This window comes from Sminthopsis crassicaudata, chromosome 5 (assembly GCF_048593235.1).
Source record: "Sminthopsis crassicaudata isolate SCR6 chromosome 5, ASM4859323v1, whole genome shotgun sequence".
NCBI classification, from domain to species: domain Eukaryota; kingdom Metazoa; phylum Chordata; class Mammalia; order Dasyuromorphia; family Dasyuridae; genus Sminthopsis; species Sminthopsis crassicaudata.
This window is the reverse complement of record NC_133621.1, coordinates 155,496,930-155,515,431: the sequence shown is the minus strand read 5'-3', so window position 1 is coordinate 155,515,431 and position 18,502 is coordinate 155,496,930. Positions and strand designations below refer to the sequence as shown.

Here is an 18,502-nt window from a genome sequence, read left to right as displayed (position 1 = left end):
ATATTCTATACAGCATTGTATTAATAAAATGTTACTTTCTAAAAGACCAGCTCTCTATGTGCTTCATATGATCCAAAAAAAATGATTTTGTTTTCATAGATAGAAAACTCAATTTTCAGACCTTTCCTGTTGTATGCATTCACTGCTATTCTCATCAGTTTGAAATATCATACAAACTTGGCAATAAAAATGACTTTCTGAAGAAGTAAATGCATTTGGAAATTGAGGGTCATTTTCTTTCTTACTTTCCCCCCATTTCATTTCATTTCATTTATTCATTCACTTATTTATTTTTATCAACTGACAGATAACTACAATGGCCACGGTTTTGAAGAAAAAATCATCTATGGAGTAGAAAACAGTAGCACATTCTTGGAATGCAGCCCCAAGTCTCAACGTGCTCTAGTATATTGGCAATTCCAGAGGCAAAATGAGGAACGGAAAGAAGAGGTACAAGATTACAAAAGATTTTATTCTTCAACACAACTTTTATTATTAAAGTCTTCCTTAATAATTTCCCTATTTTTGTCATAATGGGTAGCCTAGCTAGTTTTTTCATTTTGCCTTTTGAAAAAATTTAGCACCAACATACTTATCCCATTTTTAATCATCAATTAAGCAATCAAAATAATTCAATAACTATATTTGCCATATGAAAAACATTATACTAACTTGAGGAAGTAGAAAGAAAAAACAACAGTCTTTTCCCTTCCCTTCCCTCATAAAGCTTACATTCTAATGAGGAGAGAAATTATGCACCTAAATTGGTAAAGAGAGAATATTTGCTGAGTCAGTGGAAGGTTGCCTCAGAAGGGAAGAATATTAATAGCTGAGGCAGTAAAAGGAAAGCCTTTCTGAGCAATGTGGGACTTGAATTCATACTTGAAGAAAGCCAGATATTTTAAGAAAGGGAAGTGAAGGAGAATATTCTAGAAATGGGAGGAGGCAATTGATTGAATGGCACAATGATGCAGCATCATGTATGAAGACTAGCAAGCAGGCCAGCATGAATGGATAATAGCTTTTATGGAACAGATTATTATGTAAAAAGACTAGAACAATAGGAAGGGGCCAAATTGTGAAGAGCTTTAATTATCAAATAAAAAGATAATATTGATGTAATGGCTAGGTAACTATCTTTCTATGGAGTTTATAAACTGACACTATCATTATTATTGTTGTTGTTATTATTATTATTATTATTATTATTTTATTTATTTATTTTTTTTTTTGCTGAGTGACTTGCCCAAGGTTACCCAATCAGGAAGTATTAAGTGTCTGAGACCAGATTTGAACTCAGGTCCTCCTGACTTCAGGTCTGGTGCTTTATCTACTGTGCCACCTAGCTGCCCCTATCATTAATTTTTGATGTTTTTCCTGCCTTCAAGACTTGTCCAGGGTTTATTGGTTCTAAACCTTCACCACCTTGTTGCTAATTACAATAATGTTGCTTTTGGATCTAGTCTAAAATATCCCCAGAGAAGAAGGGGAAGTATGAAAAGTACTCAATATACAAACATATCAGGTACGGAACCAAGAATTTATGCACACACACACACACACACACACACACACACACGAAAGCTAAGCAGTGAATAATCAGAAAAAGGATAAAATCCATTAACTTCTTTAGTAATGAAATCAACAAATTCTTGAGTATATTTCCCCTTAATGTAACTAATTTACTAAGCTAGTTTTTGTCCATATAGCTATCCCCTGGAATGAATTTCAATGTTAATATATTGTCTTTCCACTGTATATTTTGACCGGCCATGTAGCTCACCTACTTAAACTTTCCAGGTATTTATAATCACTATACAAGAAATTTGGTTTGTCCAGTCATACTTTTCTTCTATGAAATTCTTGCTTTGGCCATTTTTTTTCCTTGAGGAAGAAAGGTAAAAGGTTGTATTTTTCAAATGAAAATTTCCATACAAATACAGAAACTAATATCAAGATTAAGATATAATATGTCTTCAAATTATTGTGTTGAGTCTTTGATTATAAGAGGCAGTTTAAGAAGCATCTGTTTTGTTAGATAATGCAAAGATATCAATTCAGGAAAATCAAACACATTTGTTTAATTAACAGAAGGCCTTTTGAAAGAACATGACCATTTCTATCTTTATAAATTAGAATTCCCAAAAGAAAGGTGAGTTAATAAATATGCCAGGCTTTCAAAAACTTTTGAAAAAAAAAAGCTTCAGTATCAATAACTAGATGGTCTTGATAGATATAAAAGTGAAAAATTCCTTAAAAGGGTAGATGAACAGAAGAAATACATAATCACATAATAGAGAAAAACTGTAAAAATAAATTAATGCTCCCATATCTTCAATGAAGCATTAAGCATAGTCTTTTAGTCTCTACTATGTATGTTAGATAGATGATAGATAAATATTAATGCTAGTTTATATTTATAAATTGAATAAGTAATTATTATAGAACAGATAATTGATTTATCCAAATTGCATATTTATAATTAGAATTACTAAAACAAAATATACTTAACAAATAATTATCATCATCCTAACTATTAATAATAATAATAATAATAATAATAATAAAGTCTGCCCAACTCAATGGCTCAGCTCTGATTTCCTCAATTATCAAAATTTTTTTTCATTTTCTCTTATTACAAGTCTATTGCTTTTCAGAATTTTCTAAAACATGGATTGTAGTTATCACTGTTATTTTTTCAAGCTACACTTGCAATATCATCCTTTACCCAAAATAATATTTTTTCCATTAACATTGTTTTAGAAAGTAAGATATTTGATTCTTTCATCTATTATCTTGGGTATAAGAAATGGTTTTTATATAAAAATCTTTTATATAAATAATTATACATATAAAATAATAATAAAAATATATATAATAAAATTTTACTTTATAGTGGAAAAACCTCACTCCATTTGTATTGGATGGTATTGTTTTACTTATTTCATTCTATGGAATGCTAAACCTTTTTATATATCATTTTCATTGAGATATAAATTATAATGTTTATAAGATTTTCCCAAAATATAAACCAAATTCTACTATCATGCTGTGCTTATAAAAGAAAATTAGAATTTGAGATACCATAGATGATATTTAGAATGCCTCTTTCTTTTTTTTTCCCTCTCATACATCAGATCAGAGTGGATGAGCGTATCATCAAAACTGAACAAGGCCTTTTGCTACGCAGTCTACAAAGGAAAGATTCAGGCATTTATCTCTGTCATGCAGTGGAACATGGCTTCATGCAAACTCTTCTTAAGGTGACCCTAGAAGTCATTGACACAGATCACTTAGAAGAGCTTCTTCATAAAGACGATGATGGTGATACTTCTAAGACCAAGGATATTTCAAATAGCATGACTCCCAATCAGAAAGTCTGGTACAGAGACTTCATGCAACTTATCAACCATCCCAACCTCAATACAATGGATGAGTTCTGTGAACAAGTATGGAAAAGGGACCGAAAACAACGTAGACAGAGGCCAGGCAATTCTCAGGTGAATAGTAATAAATGGAAACACCTACAAGAAAATAAGAAAGGTAGAAATAGGAGGACCCACGAATTTGAGAGGGCACCCAGGAGTGTTTGAACTGCATTACCTCTGGAAACCTCACCTAAGTAGAAACTTGTTTAAACAGATAACTGGAAAAAATGCAATATACGTGAACTTAATCATGGCATTATGTGGATGTTTACAATAGTGGGAAAGCCAATTGATTTCCACCAAGTATAAATTAAGTCCATGACTAACTTTCTAATAGACTCCTATCCTAATACCAACATATTATGGAGATTCAACGATGAACATAGATATTCAATTTAGTTGACAATGTTTCCTACAAAGATACCATTGTACAGGTTTTGCTTTCTTTGCCTGAGACTTAAAAATGTCATTTGCCATACTATCCTTTAAAAGAAGGAAAACTGTCATCAGCAATGCCATTTTTATTGAACTAAGCATTAAAAAAAAAACCTGCATGGATTTACAAAGCTGATTAATATTCCAAAATTGGTTGGACACAAAGATGATTTTTTTATCTACCAATACTCTTGTTTATACATACTGGAGGAGTAAAATGATACTGAATGAAATGGTTTGTGGAAATATGAAAAGCATATACTACCCATCATCCAGGAAGAAAGTGGAATACACTGATCTACTACTGATATCTTCTTTCAGCTTTGATCTAAAGATGTATTTTATTAAAACTATAATTTAAATGTACCATGACAAATATGCAGTAAAACTTAGCTCTTTTCTAAACTAGAATAGGCTTTTGTCTTACAAATATTGTACTTTTTAATTATTGTTTTAAAATTCCAATTGTGTGCTGCTTTTTTTTTTCTCATTTGGAAATTCTTTCATCCAAGTCACAGAGACAGCCTGTATGTTTTATATGGCATATAGCTTAAATAGTTAATCCCGAAAACCTAAGTATAAAATATGCCTTAGTTTTCTGTAGAAAGGAAAAGATAGAAACCTTTCACTCCCTCTCCGTTCTAAATATTACCTATAAAAAATGTAAACTATATTTCCTGACATATACAAACACCACCCCCCAAAGAAACAGCAAAGAATTTGGTAAAAATGTATCTTAATTGTTTATTACAGATCAGTGAAGAACAAATGAATTACATGTTACCTAAGAGTTATCGCCACTCTCTGGTTGATTGAATAGAAAAAAAAATGTTCTTTTAATTCTGTCCATAAATGTAGAAAATCCACACAAAAGAATTCATATATAGCAAAGATTTGTCTTAGTTTCAGTGGAAGTCAAATAGGAAAACTATGAAAAGATGAAAAACAAGTATATTATGATATTCTACATTCCCAAATGAGGTTATGAAGTAATAGTGCCTTTCTCAATTGAGAATCAGTACCAACAAAGCCTAACTACCCATAACTCTCATTTCTTGAGGCAATAGTTTCTTTTTAATGAACTTTTATTTCAACCAAACATAACAGAATTGTAGATATCAACTTTTTTGAAATATGAAAATACTAATTTCCTAAAACAGTTTTGTGAAAAAGCATCCAGAATCAAGCAAAAAATTGTTTACCATATTGTCTTGCTATTGGGAATTGTTGTACTTAGGATTAGTCAAATCATTATCAATAGAACATTATTTTTGTATAGCATTGCCTTTTCCTGGGGATCTCTCCCTATGATTTTTAAAATTCTCAAGGAGAAAAAAATGGTAATTAATGACATGACATCAGGGTTCTGACTATAGTAATTTTAGGATTCTAATTTGTCACTAATTTCTCACTGTGGAATACAGTGAATTTTAAAAGTCCCCATAAGCTGAAATATTTCACAGGTTGAAGGCAAAGTTTCAGTATTCACGATCACTTTGAATAATCAATTTGGTGGCATGTGTTTCAAAAAAAGCTAAAAAATTAGTTTGAATTCAATTGGAAAGCTTCATGGACTAATATTATGTTGTGCCATTTCACATTCAAGATATATTTCTTTATAAAACATCTTATATAATTACAGACAAAATAACAAGGAGGGTCTCAGAAAATAGGTCATTCTAGCATTTTTCATAAAATATCTCAACTGTACTAAAAAGATAGTATTGAATTTCATTCTAAATGTGGACATCTTTAAGTTGAAAAGAGTTCATTTGTTATCAACAGAAGTATCCAGTGTCTCATTAAGCTTCAAAACAGAGGATATGTGATAACTCCAGGGATGCCCTCCATTTTTTGGAATGCATTTTGATTTCATTTGCTACTATTTGAAAGAAATGCTATAGCACTTTGATAAAATATTGGCTTGGCTTGACTCAATAAATCATTAGTTTGAGGATTTCAACACACATTATATTCAGGTGAACAAAATCTTCTGCCAAAGTGTATTCAGAGAAGGCAGTTTGTATATGCCAAAAAAAAATCAATCAAATTTTGTTCCATTTGCATTTTTGTGGATCATTGGACATGAGATTTACTTTAAAAGTTCATAAGAATTATGAGTTTCAAAAGAAATATAATAAAAATATAAAGCTAGAAATGATGTGCATCACTGCAGAGCAAAGTTACATAATCTGATTGAAGTCAAAGTGCAAAAAAAAAGTGCATGTGATCGATCATTTTATGTATTATTTAGTGGATTTCAATGGTATGTGTTAAATAGTTCAGTTTTTGCTACCTACACATTAGCCAAAAGAGATGTAAATACTTTTGAATAGAAAAGAGGGTACACTGTAAAGTACTGCTATCTATAGGTACTCCATTTCAATGTGTTCAACATACTTTCAAAATGCAAGATTTCACCATGCAGGTGATATGGTGGTTTATGTGCTATTTAAGGGCAGAAGGTGTGTGCCCATTCACTAAGCATGTTCTTTGCCAGATAGTAAATTTCTCCATCTCTGTATTTATCACTGCATTTCAGATGGGAATTAGAGAACTGGAGACAAAATGTAAATGGAATTGCTGCTGTAAATTATTTCTTTTAGCATGTATTCAGTTGTTAAATACACATTTCTTCAAAATATTGGAATTTGGATGTCTTTACTCTTCCCACCAGCATGTAGTGTGAAAGAAGACAAGCTGGAAGGGTCTTTCAGATCAAGACTAATGACGCTAAAGAAATCAGCACATTGACTTCCCTCAATGTAGTTATACTTGAGAGGTTCTCATTGTGATAATGTGATGTGTGTATTTTTTCTCAACTGAAATGGTATTAATTTAAATTCAATATCCATCATATATTATGTGATTGAAATTATATGAAGATTTTTGTCATAATTATGAACAATTTTTGTTTTCTGGAGCCCTTACAAGAGACAGTCAAGTGTGGAACAATCATCATTTTTTTAAAGAGTACCTACGAAATAATAGTATTGTTTAAACACAAAGCATGTCTTTCTAAAGACAAAAGTCCTATTCTTTTTGTTTAAGGTTTAATGAAAAGAATTTGTTTGACTTAAAATAGTATGTAAAACATTAGAAATATTTTTTTTAAATGAGGATATGTGCTACTTAAAATAAATGGCATCACAATTCTCTTAGGTTGAAATAACACCAATTAGATATAAAATGGATTACTTTTAACAATATAATTTTTGTTTTTAGTTTTACTTCATGAAAATAAACCACATAATGAATTGGGGAAAGCAGTAGATTTTATATCAAAAAGCCTGGTGTCAAATCCTAGCTTTTATATACAAGCTTATGTGAAACTAAGGAAGTGTCAAGGACTCGGTATTCCCATTTGTAAAATGAGAGTTGACTAAATAATTTCTAAGATTCCTTTTAACTCTATGGCTATATAGTATGTAAAATAATTTTAACCAATTTACATTTGATAAAAATATTTCTGTATTTCAGAAATTCCTTAAAGTAATTACATAAGCATTAATTCATTTAGATAATATATTGTTATATTTAATTAAAACAAGTTGGAGAGAAAAGTAATTTATTGAATTAAGCAGTTCAAGGAAAGAGGGGAGATGAGAAAGAAGGAACCACAGTTCTGACATTTATTTTTGCCATTTACTGTGCTACTAGGCTTTGATTTATTAAAGTAATTTTAAAACTGAAGAGATGAACTCATGCACATATGAGTATATCCAAAACCAAAAATCAAGAAGTAAATATAAAAAGTCTAGGATTAAAGATATAGACATTTATAAACAGAGTTGGCTGAGCCTACCACTATGTAGTGAGAATTTATAATTAATAAAATATATCCTGCCTTCATAAAGCTTACTCTTGTAGAGTTATGACAGTTATTATATAGCCAGCAATAATACAAATAAAGCATAATTAGTTTATTAGATACAAGTAGAGAGCTGTTTGAAATCCAAAAAGGGAAATGATATTCCTGGACAAAGGGACCAGTGAAGACAAATATAGAAGTGGCAATATTTTTGTTAGATTACAGGACAATTAAAAAATAAGCAGGTGAAAAGAGAGTAGGAGGAATATTCTATACATTGGAATCAGAAGAAGAAACATGAAGGTTGGAATTACAAGAATTGAATAGTGGCTAGTGAATAATTCTATTGGAAAAAGTATGTGGAAGAGAGTAGTCTAAGATTATACTGGAGTGGTGGGATCTACTTATGAAAAACATTTTATAACAATTAAAGGGACAGGTATTCATGTGAGGAAATTGAATAGTTTTGAGCATAGAAATGACATCACTAGATCCATGTAAGATATGACTGGCAATTGTATGAAAGATCACGAAAACAGCAGGAAGATCATTTAAGATATTATTTTAATATCATTAGATGATAATGAAGGATTATATTAGAATGGTGGCAATATGGAATATGGAGGAGAGTCAACTAATCAATAAACATATTAAGCACCTACTATGTGTGGGGCACTGTATTAAGCACTTTCTATTACAAAGAAGGCACATAACAAAAACAAAAACAAAAACAAAAGTTCACTAATGGGATGGGAGAAACATCATGCATATAGCTATGTACAAACAGAATCTATACAAGATAAATTGAAATAATTAAAAGGAGAGAGATACTAGCATTAAATGAGATAAGAAAAGGCTTCTTATAAAAGGTGGAATTTTAGCTGCGACTTGAACAGATTCAGGGAGGACAAGAGATGGGGAAAAGGAAAGACAGAATTACATATATTGAAAACAGTCAATGAAAATTCAGTCAATTGGGAGACAGAGTATTTTGTACAAGAAATGTTAGCAAGCCCAGCTTCAGTGGATCTGATTCTTATTCATTCAAGATGAATAAGGTGTGTAAGAGTACTGGAAAGGTAGGAGGGCATAGTTTATGTAGGGTTTTGAATATCAAAGATAGGAAGGTGGTGAGCCCAAGAAGTTTATTGAATATTGAATAGGAATAATAATATAGTCAGACCTTTTTTACGCACTGAAGTGGGAAGGCAGGAGGGAGACTAATCAAGAGGCAATGGCATCAATCAAAATAGGAGATGCCAAGTCTCTGCATTAAAATGGTGATATAGATTCAAGTAATGCTGAGGAAATAAAATGAACAGATCTTGTTGACCAATTTGGCTATGTGTGAAGTGAGAGGCTGTGAAGGGAGAGATGTATTTTATGATTTTTTTTTTGCTTTAAATCTTATGTTCATCTGACTACTTTTCCAATCTGTCCATTGTTGGCTTTCCTGCAACTCCTAAGGTATTTTCCAAGATTCTGCCTGCCTCCCACCCCATCTGTAAAATGAAATGGAGAAACAAATGATAAACCTCTCCAGTATCTTTGCCAAGAAAACCCCAAATGAGGAGTCAGACATGAGTGAAATGACCAAATAACAAAAATTATTTCTAAAATTATGGCACACTTTCTCACATCTTGACATTCTATTTTCTTTCTTTAACTCAGTCTTCCTCTTTCTCTTTGCTCTTGTTCTCTCCTTACTCTTCTATTTAATATATATCAGAAATCTATAACTTAATGAGCATAATGAGCTCCCTGTTAGGGTAAATCTTCCCTTTAAAGAATACCAGCAAATCATCTATAATTAATATTCAGTGTCCACAATCCTTGACTCATAGTAGATTCTTAATAAATATTTGGTGATTGATTAAATGATAAGAATTTTTTTTTCTGGAGGGCACTGAAAGATTTATGGGATTTTGTGCATGCTTTTAGTATTTCTTATAAACAGTTAATAGTCCTTCAAAATTCTAGAACTTGAATGCTCTATGGCTAATGCTCATTTTGATCTTAGTATTAAAAGTCATTTACAAGATATACATATACACAAAAATAAAGAATTTACAATTTGAAGCTTATCCTTGCAATGGATGACTAAGCCAGAGAAATCAATATATTGCACATAAATATGTATTACATGTGTAACATTGCATATGGCTGCATTATGTCTGGTTAAAGAGCTCAACATATCTAAAAGTCAACTATTCTCAGATGATGACTCCCATTCTTCTAGAAAGTAGAAAAAAAGGCAGTTAAGAAAATATGAGAAGGTCAAGCTGCATCTTGAATCTATCAGCCATTCACCACCCTTATATTAAACTGTCAAGTTTCTTACTGTATGACAAGAGTACATATTTTATTTTTTCTTATGTTGAAAGGCATACTTGTATGCTGCATATTTACTCAATACCACAGCAAATGGATTTATAAATGTGTTCAGGGAATCTAATTTTAAGTTTCTCTGAAAATGAATTCATTCTCATCACTTCTCTGTGATTTAATTATTCTAGTTGAATCAGTAGACTCCCAAAAGCTAAGACGTGTCAATATTTCCTATATGTAGCTCTATCTTAGGGCTTTTTTCATTTTCCCCTGAAATTAATTCTTGACACATTTAAATTCTATAGGTAATGTTTCTGTTTGAAGTTTAAGTGTTGCACTTTTAAAAAGGCACCACACGTTTTCAGTTTTAGGTTCTTAGACTTCAAAAAGAATAGAAACTTTATTAATGTAATTTAGTTTTTGAATGCCATATTTTAAAACTGCTGATAAAGACAAATATGTATTTGTCTTTATCAGCAGTTTAAATATATATGTATATTATATCTATCTATCTATATGTCTATAGATAGATAGATAGATAGATAGATAGATAGATAGATAGATAGATATATTGGTAGGATGATTTGCTAAATGTCTTTTTTTTTTTTGAGGTTGATTAATAGTGATATAGTGATGTGCCACATTTGCTACCTTTAAACAGAAGGATTTCAGAAAAGTTGCTCATTACTATTCTTTATTTCATTAATAGAATGTCTATTGAAATTCTTTTTTCCCTTTATTTCTTTCATGAGTCTGTAAAAGCACGACCAAGTGGAAATTGGGCTATATCAGAAAAATATGGTTTGCAGATGGATTTGAACCCAGTAGTTACCTTAATTCAATTCATTAAGATGATATTAAATATTTGCAGTGAAATATTTGGTACTGCTCTGATGAAACATGCAATATAGTAGAAGATTATAATATACAGATGATACAATTAAATATGTAACTATGAATATAAATAAGTATAATACATCTTAAAATACATTAGTTAAAAATACAAATTGTTAAGAGAGAAGAGAAAAAAGAAAAAAGGGAAGAGAAGAGAAGAGAGAAGAGAAGAGGAAAGAGAAGAGAAGAAGACAGAGAAGAGAAGACAAGAGAAGAGAGGAAGGAGAGAATAAGGGGAGGAAAAGTACCATTGTCAGTGGAAGGGGAAATTGGAGATGATTTCAAATCTATTGAGCCTATATAGGATTTCTACAAAAATAGATGATAGGCTATGCAGACATAGGCAATATCATAAACAAAAACATAATAGCAACAAAACAAAAAAATTACTTGGGGAATAGTAAGTATTCGAACATGACTCAAAGGAACTGATTGATTGTAAAAAAATAAGACTGAAAAAATAAGGTGCACATAGATTGTGGAAAACCTCAAATTCTTCTTTGGAAATCAAGGTTTAATTGTTGTCCTTATGACATATATTCAAGCCATATACTTAGCATTTAAGTCAGGAAAAATATGAAGAATAATTTGCTTTTCAATTGCCAGATCATATTTCCCTTTTTAAAGGGACTATAATTAAAAAATTAAAAGGAAAAACTTGAAGTCTGCAACCTAACCCATTCTAAAACTGAAAATACACCCTAACTAAGATTAGAATATAGTACATATTTGTTTCTTTATTGATCTTAAAATCTATTTCTTATATTATAAAACCTTTATGATGCCCATATATCTTATTCTTAAATTCTTTTACTAAGATTTCTAACATAGATAATTTGAAATATGGTTTAAATATTTGCATTAACTTTAGCGTAATTTTTTTTTTGTTGAAGCAATTGGAGTTAAGTGACTTGCTAACTTGCCCAGGATCACACAGCTAGGAAGTATTAAGTGTCTGATACTAGATTTGAACTCAGGTCTTCCTGACTTCAGGGTAGGGTATAGCAATCTTAAAATTAAATACTATATGTCAGATTGATACAAAGTTCAAGAGAAAAAAAGTTTAAAAGAATGAAATTAACACTACAATAAAACTTTTTTGTTGAAAAATTTCATCTTATATTTAATATGTATGGGAATGCCTGCCATCTAGGGGAAGGGGTGGAGGGAAGGAGGGGAAAAACTCGGAACAGAAGGGAGTACAAGGGATAATGTAAAAAAAAAAATTTTTACCTATGCATATGTACTGTCAAAGAAAATGTTATAATTATAAAAATTAATTTAAAAATAAGTAAAAAAAATCTCATCTTAGGCTAAGATGATTTATTCATCCATTCAACAAGTATTTAGTATTCATTAATGCAATTATCCTTATAAGACTACAAAGGGAAATAAATGTTCCAAATCACTATTCATTATGGTCAATAGCTGGGAACATATTCAGATCATCCTATTTGTGCAAAAGGCAGCCACAGATTGTATGATCATTTACTGCTCGATGAAGCCATGGTAAGAGAAATAACCCTAAAGATAAATGTACAACCTCAAAATTTCACTTACTCTGAAGAGTACTGGTTCTGTCTAGAAATTACAGAAAACAATTTTTGAGTGAGACAGAATGAAGGAAAAGATAGCTAATGTACTGGAAAGCTGCTTTCTACTTTTATCTTAACTGAGCTTCTAAAATTAGTAACTCCTTATTTTTGGAGAGAATGTATTGAAAAGAAGGGGGAAGGCAGGGAAAACATTTTAAAAATACCCATTATATGCTTAGCATTGTACTAATTATTTTAAAAATATTAATTCAATTTTTGGATTTTATGTTTAGATCAGTTTGTTGGATTGTTTAATTATTTTGATTCTCTTTAAGCTTGGGTGATCATGTTAATTTCCAATATTCTTACAACAATGCTGAAAGGTATACATTATTAAGATTCCAACTTTACAGTTGGAGAAACTGAAGCAGATAGATGTTAAGTGCTTATAACATTTGTTAGTAGTGTGAGCAAATAATGAATTCAGGTACCCAAGCTAAGAAACTTTTTGACTGCTTTTATCTTTAGGCTTGAATAACTAAATTCAAATAACTTCAGTGCATCAACAAGCATTTAAGTGCTTGCTATATACTAAGCTCCATATAAATGGTCACTGAGGCATGATACTAAGATATTTTATAGACCTATAAATTGGAGATAATTTGATAGTTATAAAGTAATGGTAGATTTAAAGAACTGAACTTGAATTTATTGGGCTAAATTTGGACTGAGTTTCTCTTCTTTATTTGACAAAGTTGGTTAACTTACTTGGATCTCAGTTTCCTGATTTATAAATTATGAAGTGGCCTCTGAGGTCCCTTCCAACTATAAATCTATGAAGCTATGAAATTCCCTTACTTGACTGAGTTTATTTGATTAAATAAAAGACTTATTTTATCATCAAAGAGATAGCTTTGGAATATTTAAATATTAGGAGATATACTCCTTTTTCATATTTTGCTTTTGAATATGAAATGATTTTGAAGTCAACAATTCTCATTGTTCTCTGAGGAAATTAGGAACAGGGGAGAGATCTTATTAGAGAAACATGAAGAATCAATAGGAAAAATACTTAAATTGAGTACTATTTTTTACCTATTGAAAAAAGTTCAAGTACTGTTAAATTGCAATCTCCCATGAAAATATGTCATGCTTTCTGTCAAGATCATGGGTCACAGAAAATTCCTCTACCCTATTGCAGATTCTGTGATTCAGATACTTAATCTCAAGTTATGTTGCATATGTTCCTTCTAGCAATATATAATATAACTCAAATGATGGCAAATGAAAATTATGTACTAAAATTCTCAAGGAATTCCAACCAGTATAGTAAAAGACTTTGTTTCTTAAAATCTGCCACTGGGTAATGAGGTTAAGGCCTTCTTAAGACCTTAGAAGGACCCTTGTTTTGTCAGAACATCCCTGAAGAAATCTGCTTTGAGATTGATATCTTCTCCATTCTACTCCAGTGAAATATAAAGTTCTTGAGGGCAGGCAATGCTTCATTCATGTCACCAGCACTTAGTCCATTGCTGCATGTAGGAACTTAATAAATGTTTAGATTATTTTTTGGACTCTTTAATTCTTTGATTCTCTTGAGCCCGGGTGATCAATTTCCAATAAAATTCATTGAGACATAGGTCTATTATCAGGCATTTTTAAAAGTCTGGGGGACTTAGTTTCTAACTAGTTTCTAATCAAATGATTTGCCACATAGGTCTATTGTTAGGCTTTCATGGAAGATATGGAACTTTTAGATATTTTCTCTAGGTCCAAAATTCAGTATCCAAACCGAGATAAAAAAAAATTACCTATGAATTAAGACTATTATTTAGTTTTCTTTGAGGATGCTACAATCTCTGCATTCTATGAAATAAAGTATGAAACAAAGAATAGCAGGAGGTTACCAGTGCAAAAGCATTCAGGCATCTGTTATGCCTCACTCTTGCTGTGTGATTAGCCTAACTCCTTTTTATGGTTATATATCCCTTGATGAAGACATAACACTGTTTATTTCCTGTAATTCATCATTTGTATCATGCTGCATTCTATTAAGTCCTCTAAACATCTCTCCATTACCCTTGGGATAACCCTCAATTTTGATTCTTTGGAGATTATATTATTCCATGAATCACCACTACATAGCATTGCCAAAAAAATTGGTGTTAAAATATGATATATATATGTATTATCAAAGATAAGCTTGAGATTGTTGAAAGTAGTACACAGCCTACCAGATCAGATTTACCTTCTTCAGTTAATTCTAAGGCTAGATCATTTTCCAACCACCAGTGCTCATCTAGGTTTTATGTACTGATAGATCAACTCAATAGTCTGTTCATTCAAATGCATATAATAGTCTTAACTTTGGGGTTTATTTACCTAACTCTTCCCCTCACATTCCCTTCCTCAAGTCTTCCACATCAGGAATTTTTAGGCTAAACTCTTCAGCATAATTGTAAATCAATGTAAATGCAATAAGATTCTACATCTTTATGTAAAATGTTATTTACAAACAGAAGAGTATTCTTTTAAAAAATTTTTAATTATGTTTTTATTTACCAGATATATGCGTGGGTAATTTTACAGAATTGACAATTGCCAAATCTTTTGTTCCAATTTCCCCCTCCTTCCCCCCACCCCCTTGCCCAGATGGCAGGTTGACCAATACATGTTAAATATGTTAAAGTATAAATTAAATACAATATATGTATACATGTCCAAACAGTTATTTTGCTATACAAAAAGAATTGGACTTTGAAATAGTGTACAATTAGTCTGTGAAGGAAATCAAAAATTTAGGTGGACAAAAATAGAGGGATTGGGAATTCTATGTAGTGGTTCATAGTTATCTCCCAGAGTTCTTTTGCTGGGTGTAGCTAGTTCAGGTCGTTACTGCTCTATTGGAACTGATTTGGTTCATCTCATTGTTGAAGATGGCCACGTCCATCAGAATTGATCATCATATAGGATTGTTGTTGAAGTATATAATGATCTCTTGGTTTTCCTCATTTCACTCAGCATCAGTTCATGTAAGTCTCCCCAGGCCTTTCTGAAATCATCCTGTTGGCCATTTCTTATAGAACAATAATATTCCATAATATTCATATACCACAATTTATTCAGCCATTCTCCAATTCATGGGCGTCCATTCAGTTTCCAGTTTCTGGCCACTACAAAGAGGGCAACAACAGCACAGGTATTTTTAATATGGAATCTATTAGTTTATTTTAAATTTTTTTATAATTACATCTAAATATAAAAGCTTTTCTATGTAATCATATGCATTTTATTTTATGGATACAAAAGCATTGTTTTGAGAAGGGGTCCAAAATATTTACCAAACTTCCAAGAGGTGTTATCATTCACACACAATAGTAAATAAATCTTGTAAAAGAAAATCTGCATAGTCAAGCAAATCCTGTTATTAGTAGTTGTGAATGTGTGTGTGTCTGTGTGTGTGTGTGTGTGTGTCTGTGTGTCTGTGAGTGTGTTAAATAGCTCATTATCTATTTGTCTTTTGGAGGCATAGTTAATACTTAATTTGAATAGATTAAAAATTTGAGAATTATCCTTCTGTATATGATGTATTTATGAAAGTTGTTTTAGTGTTCTGCTTACTTCATTCTGCATTAATTCATACTTTCAAAGATTTTCTGAAATTATTGCATCTTTTCTTATATAATGTCAATATGTCAGCACATTTATATACCACAATAGTTCGATCATTCACAAAAGGAAGTCCCCTTAGATCTGTTTTGTCTTCTCTTATTTCTTCCTTTGTCTCCTTCAAGATCAGGAAGTTTGTTTTGTTTGCATATTATCTATAGTATCCTCTCCCAAATATTATCTCCTTGTCAACATTTATTTGTCTAGTTGAATTTGATATAGTCTTACAACAAACACTTTGTGTCTGTGTTCAACCATTTTTTACCACATTCAGATAAAAAAGGATGAGTTTTTTTTCAGTAAACAGTATTATAATTTTTTTTAATTGCACAAAAGTAATTTTAAACATTTATTTTTTATAAGATTTTGCATTTCAAATTTTTCTATCTCCTATCATCCTCCCAAAGATTGCAAACAATCTGATGTAGGTTAAACATAATGAAATCATAATAAACATATTTCCACATTATTCATTTTGTGATAGAGGAAACAGAAGAAAAGGGGAAAGACAAAAAAAGAGAAAATAATATTCTTCAATCTGCATTCAGCTTTCATAATTCTTTCTCTGAATAGCTAAATGTAGACAGCATTTTCCATTATGTATCTTTTGGAATTGACATGATTCAATGAATTGCTGATAAGAGCTAAATGAATCATTTTGATCATCACACAATGTTGCTATTACTGTGTGCTATATTCTCCTGGTTCTGCTCACCTCACTCAGAATCAGTTCATGTAAATATTTCCAGGTTTTTCTAAAATCTTCCTGCAATCATTTCTTATAGAACAATAGCAATCTATTACCTTCCAAGAACACAATTTGTTCAGCTGCTCCCAAGTGATGGCTATCATCTTGATTTCCAGTCCTTGGTCACTGCAAAAAGAGCTGGTATGAATATTTTTGTACAAATAGGTTCTTTGTCCCTTTGTTTGAGCTCTTTGAGATACAGAGCCAGCAGTCTTATTGTCAGATCAAAGGGTATACATAGTTTGATTACCCGTTGCACGTTGTTCCAATTTGTCTCCAGAATGATTGGATATGTTCACAACTCCAACAATACATTAGGGTCCCAATTTTCCCACATCTTCTCCAACATTTATCATTTTTCCTTTTCTGTCTTTATTGGCTAATCTGGTAGATATGAAGTGGTACCTCATAGTCGTTTTAATTTGCATTTCTCTAATCAGGAGTGATTTAGAGCATTTTTTTATGATGATAGAAAACTATCTCCATCTGAAAACTGCCTGTTCATATTCTTAGACCATCTATTATTTGGAGAATGACTTGTATTCTTTTAAATTTAATACTTAATATTCTTCCAATTTTTTCAGTTAACTTTATTTATGTGGAGAATGTTTGGAATCGTGTTAATATAGTTCCTGGCTTTGTCCTGGCAAGTAGACTCCCAAATATTTTACATTGTCTAAAGTTATTTTAAATGTAATTTCTTTTTATATCTCTTGCTATTGGACTTTGTTGGCAATATATAGAAATGCTGATGATTGATGTGGATGTATTTTGTATGTTGCAACTTTAATAAAGTTGCTAATTGTTTCTAGAAGTTTTTGGTTGATTCCCTATTGTTCTCTAAGTATACCATCATACCATCTGCAAAGAATAATATTGTTTCCTTATTATCTTTCTAATTCCTTTAATTTATTTTTCTTCTCTTATTACTAAACCTAACATTTCTAATATAATATTGAACAATTATGGCTTATTTTAAACTTATCTTATTGGGAATGCTTCCAGTTTATCATCATCACATAGGACGTTTGATGATGGTTTTAGATAGATGCTACTGATCATTTTAAGGAAAACTCCATTTATTCCTATGCTCTTTAGTGTTTTTAATAGGAATGGATGTTAGATTTTGAAAAAAGGGCATTAATAACTTAAAGAGAATTCAGAGAAGAGAGAATAATGGTGGAGTTGATCAGGTAATAAGATCAGCTAAAGGAAACGGTAATGTTTAACACAGGAAGAATGAGCAGCAAGATAACTTTTCCCTTCTTAATTTTCTCTTTTCTCCTCATCTAACAATCCCCTAAGTTACCTGGTCTCCTGTTAGGTTCTTACTAAGTGCTAATGAGATAATGAGATATTGGGTTTTTACTAAGTGCTAAGTTGGTACTTGACAATTTTCTAGTTCCGGCCTTTCCTGGTAGTTTGACTTGTGAATTCCTGGGGAAGAGCTTGTGTGCTTGGGAGGAGCAAGTTCACTGGTTGAAGTGGTTCTTCCCAGAAGCCCTTGTATTATCCCACGCCCATTCTCTGGGAGGATAAAGAGGGCAGCACTCCAGAGATAAAGAGTCTCTGCTTTAGACCAGGCTTGATGCAGCTCTCTGCAGGAAGGGAAGTCACTTCTCTGGATGACAGTTAACTGCAACTGTCTGGAGAC

General features: G+C 31.3%; 1 protein-coding gene across 9 annotated transcripts in view; it reads left to right on the top strand.

Moving 5' to 3' along the window:
* The window catches only part of SEMA3A (semaphorin 3A), a 636,674-nt gene extending 629,604 nt beyond the window's left edge, over nt 1-7,070 (top strand). For all 9 annotated transcript variants that reach the window (XM_074268519.1, XM_074268522.1, XM_074268521.1 and 6 more), the window contains 2 exons: nt 308-450; nt 3,138-7,070. In XM_074268519.1, coding sequence (XP_074124620.1) covers nt 308-450; nt 3,138-3,593 — 599 coding nt within the window. In that variant the 3' untranslated portion in view covers nt 3,594-7,070. The remainder of the gene's footprint in view (nt 1-307; nt 451-3,137) is intronic.
* The last annotated feature ends 11,432 nt before the right edge of the window (nt 7,071-18,502 follow it).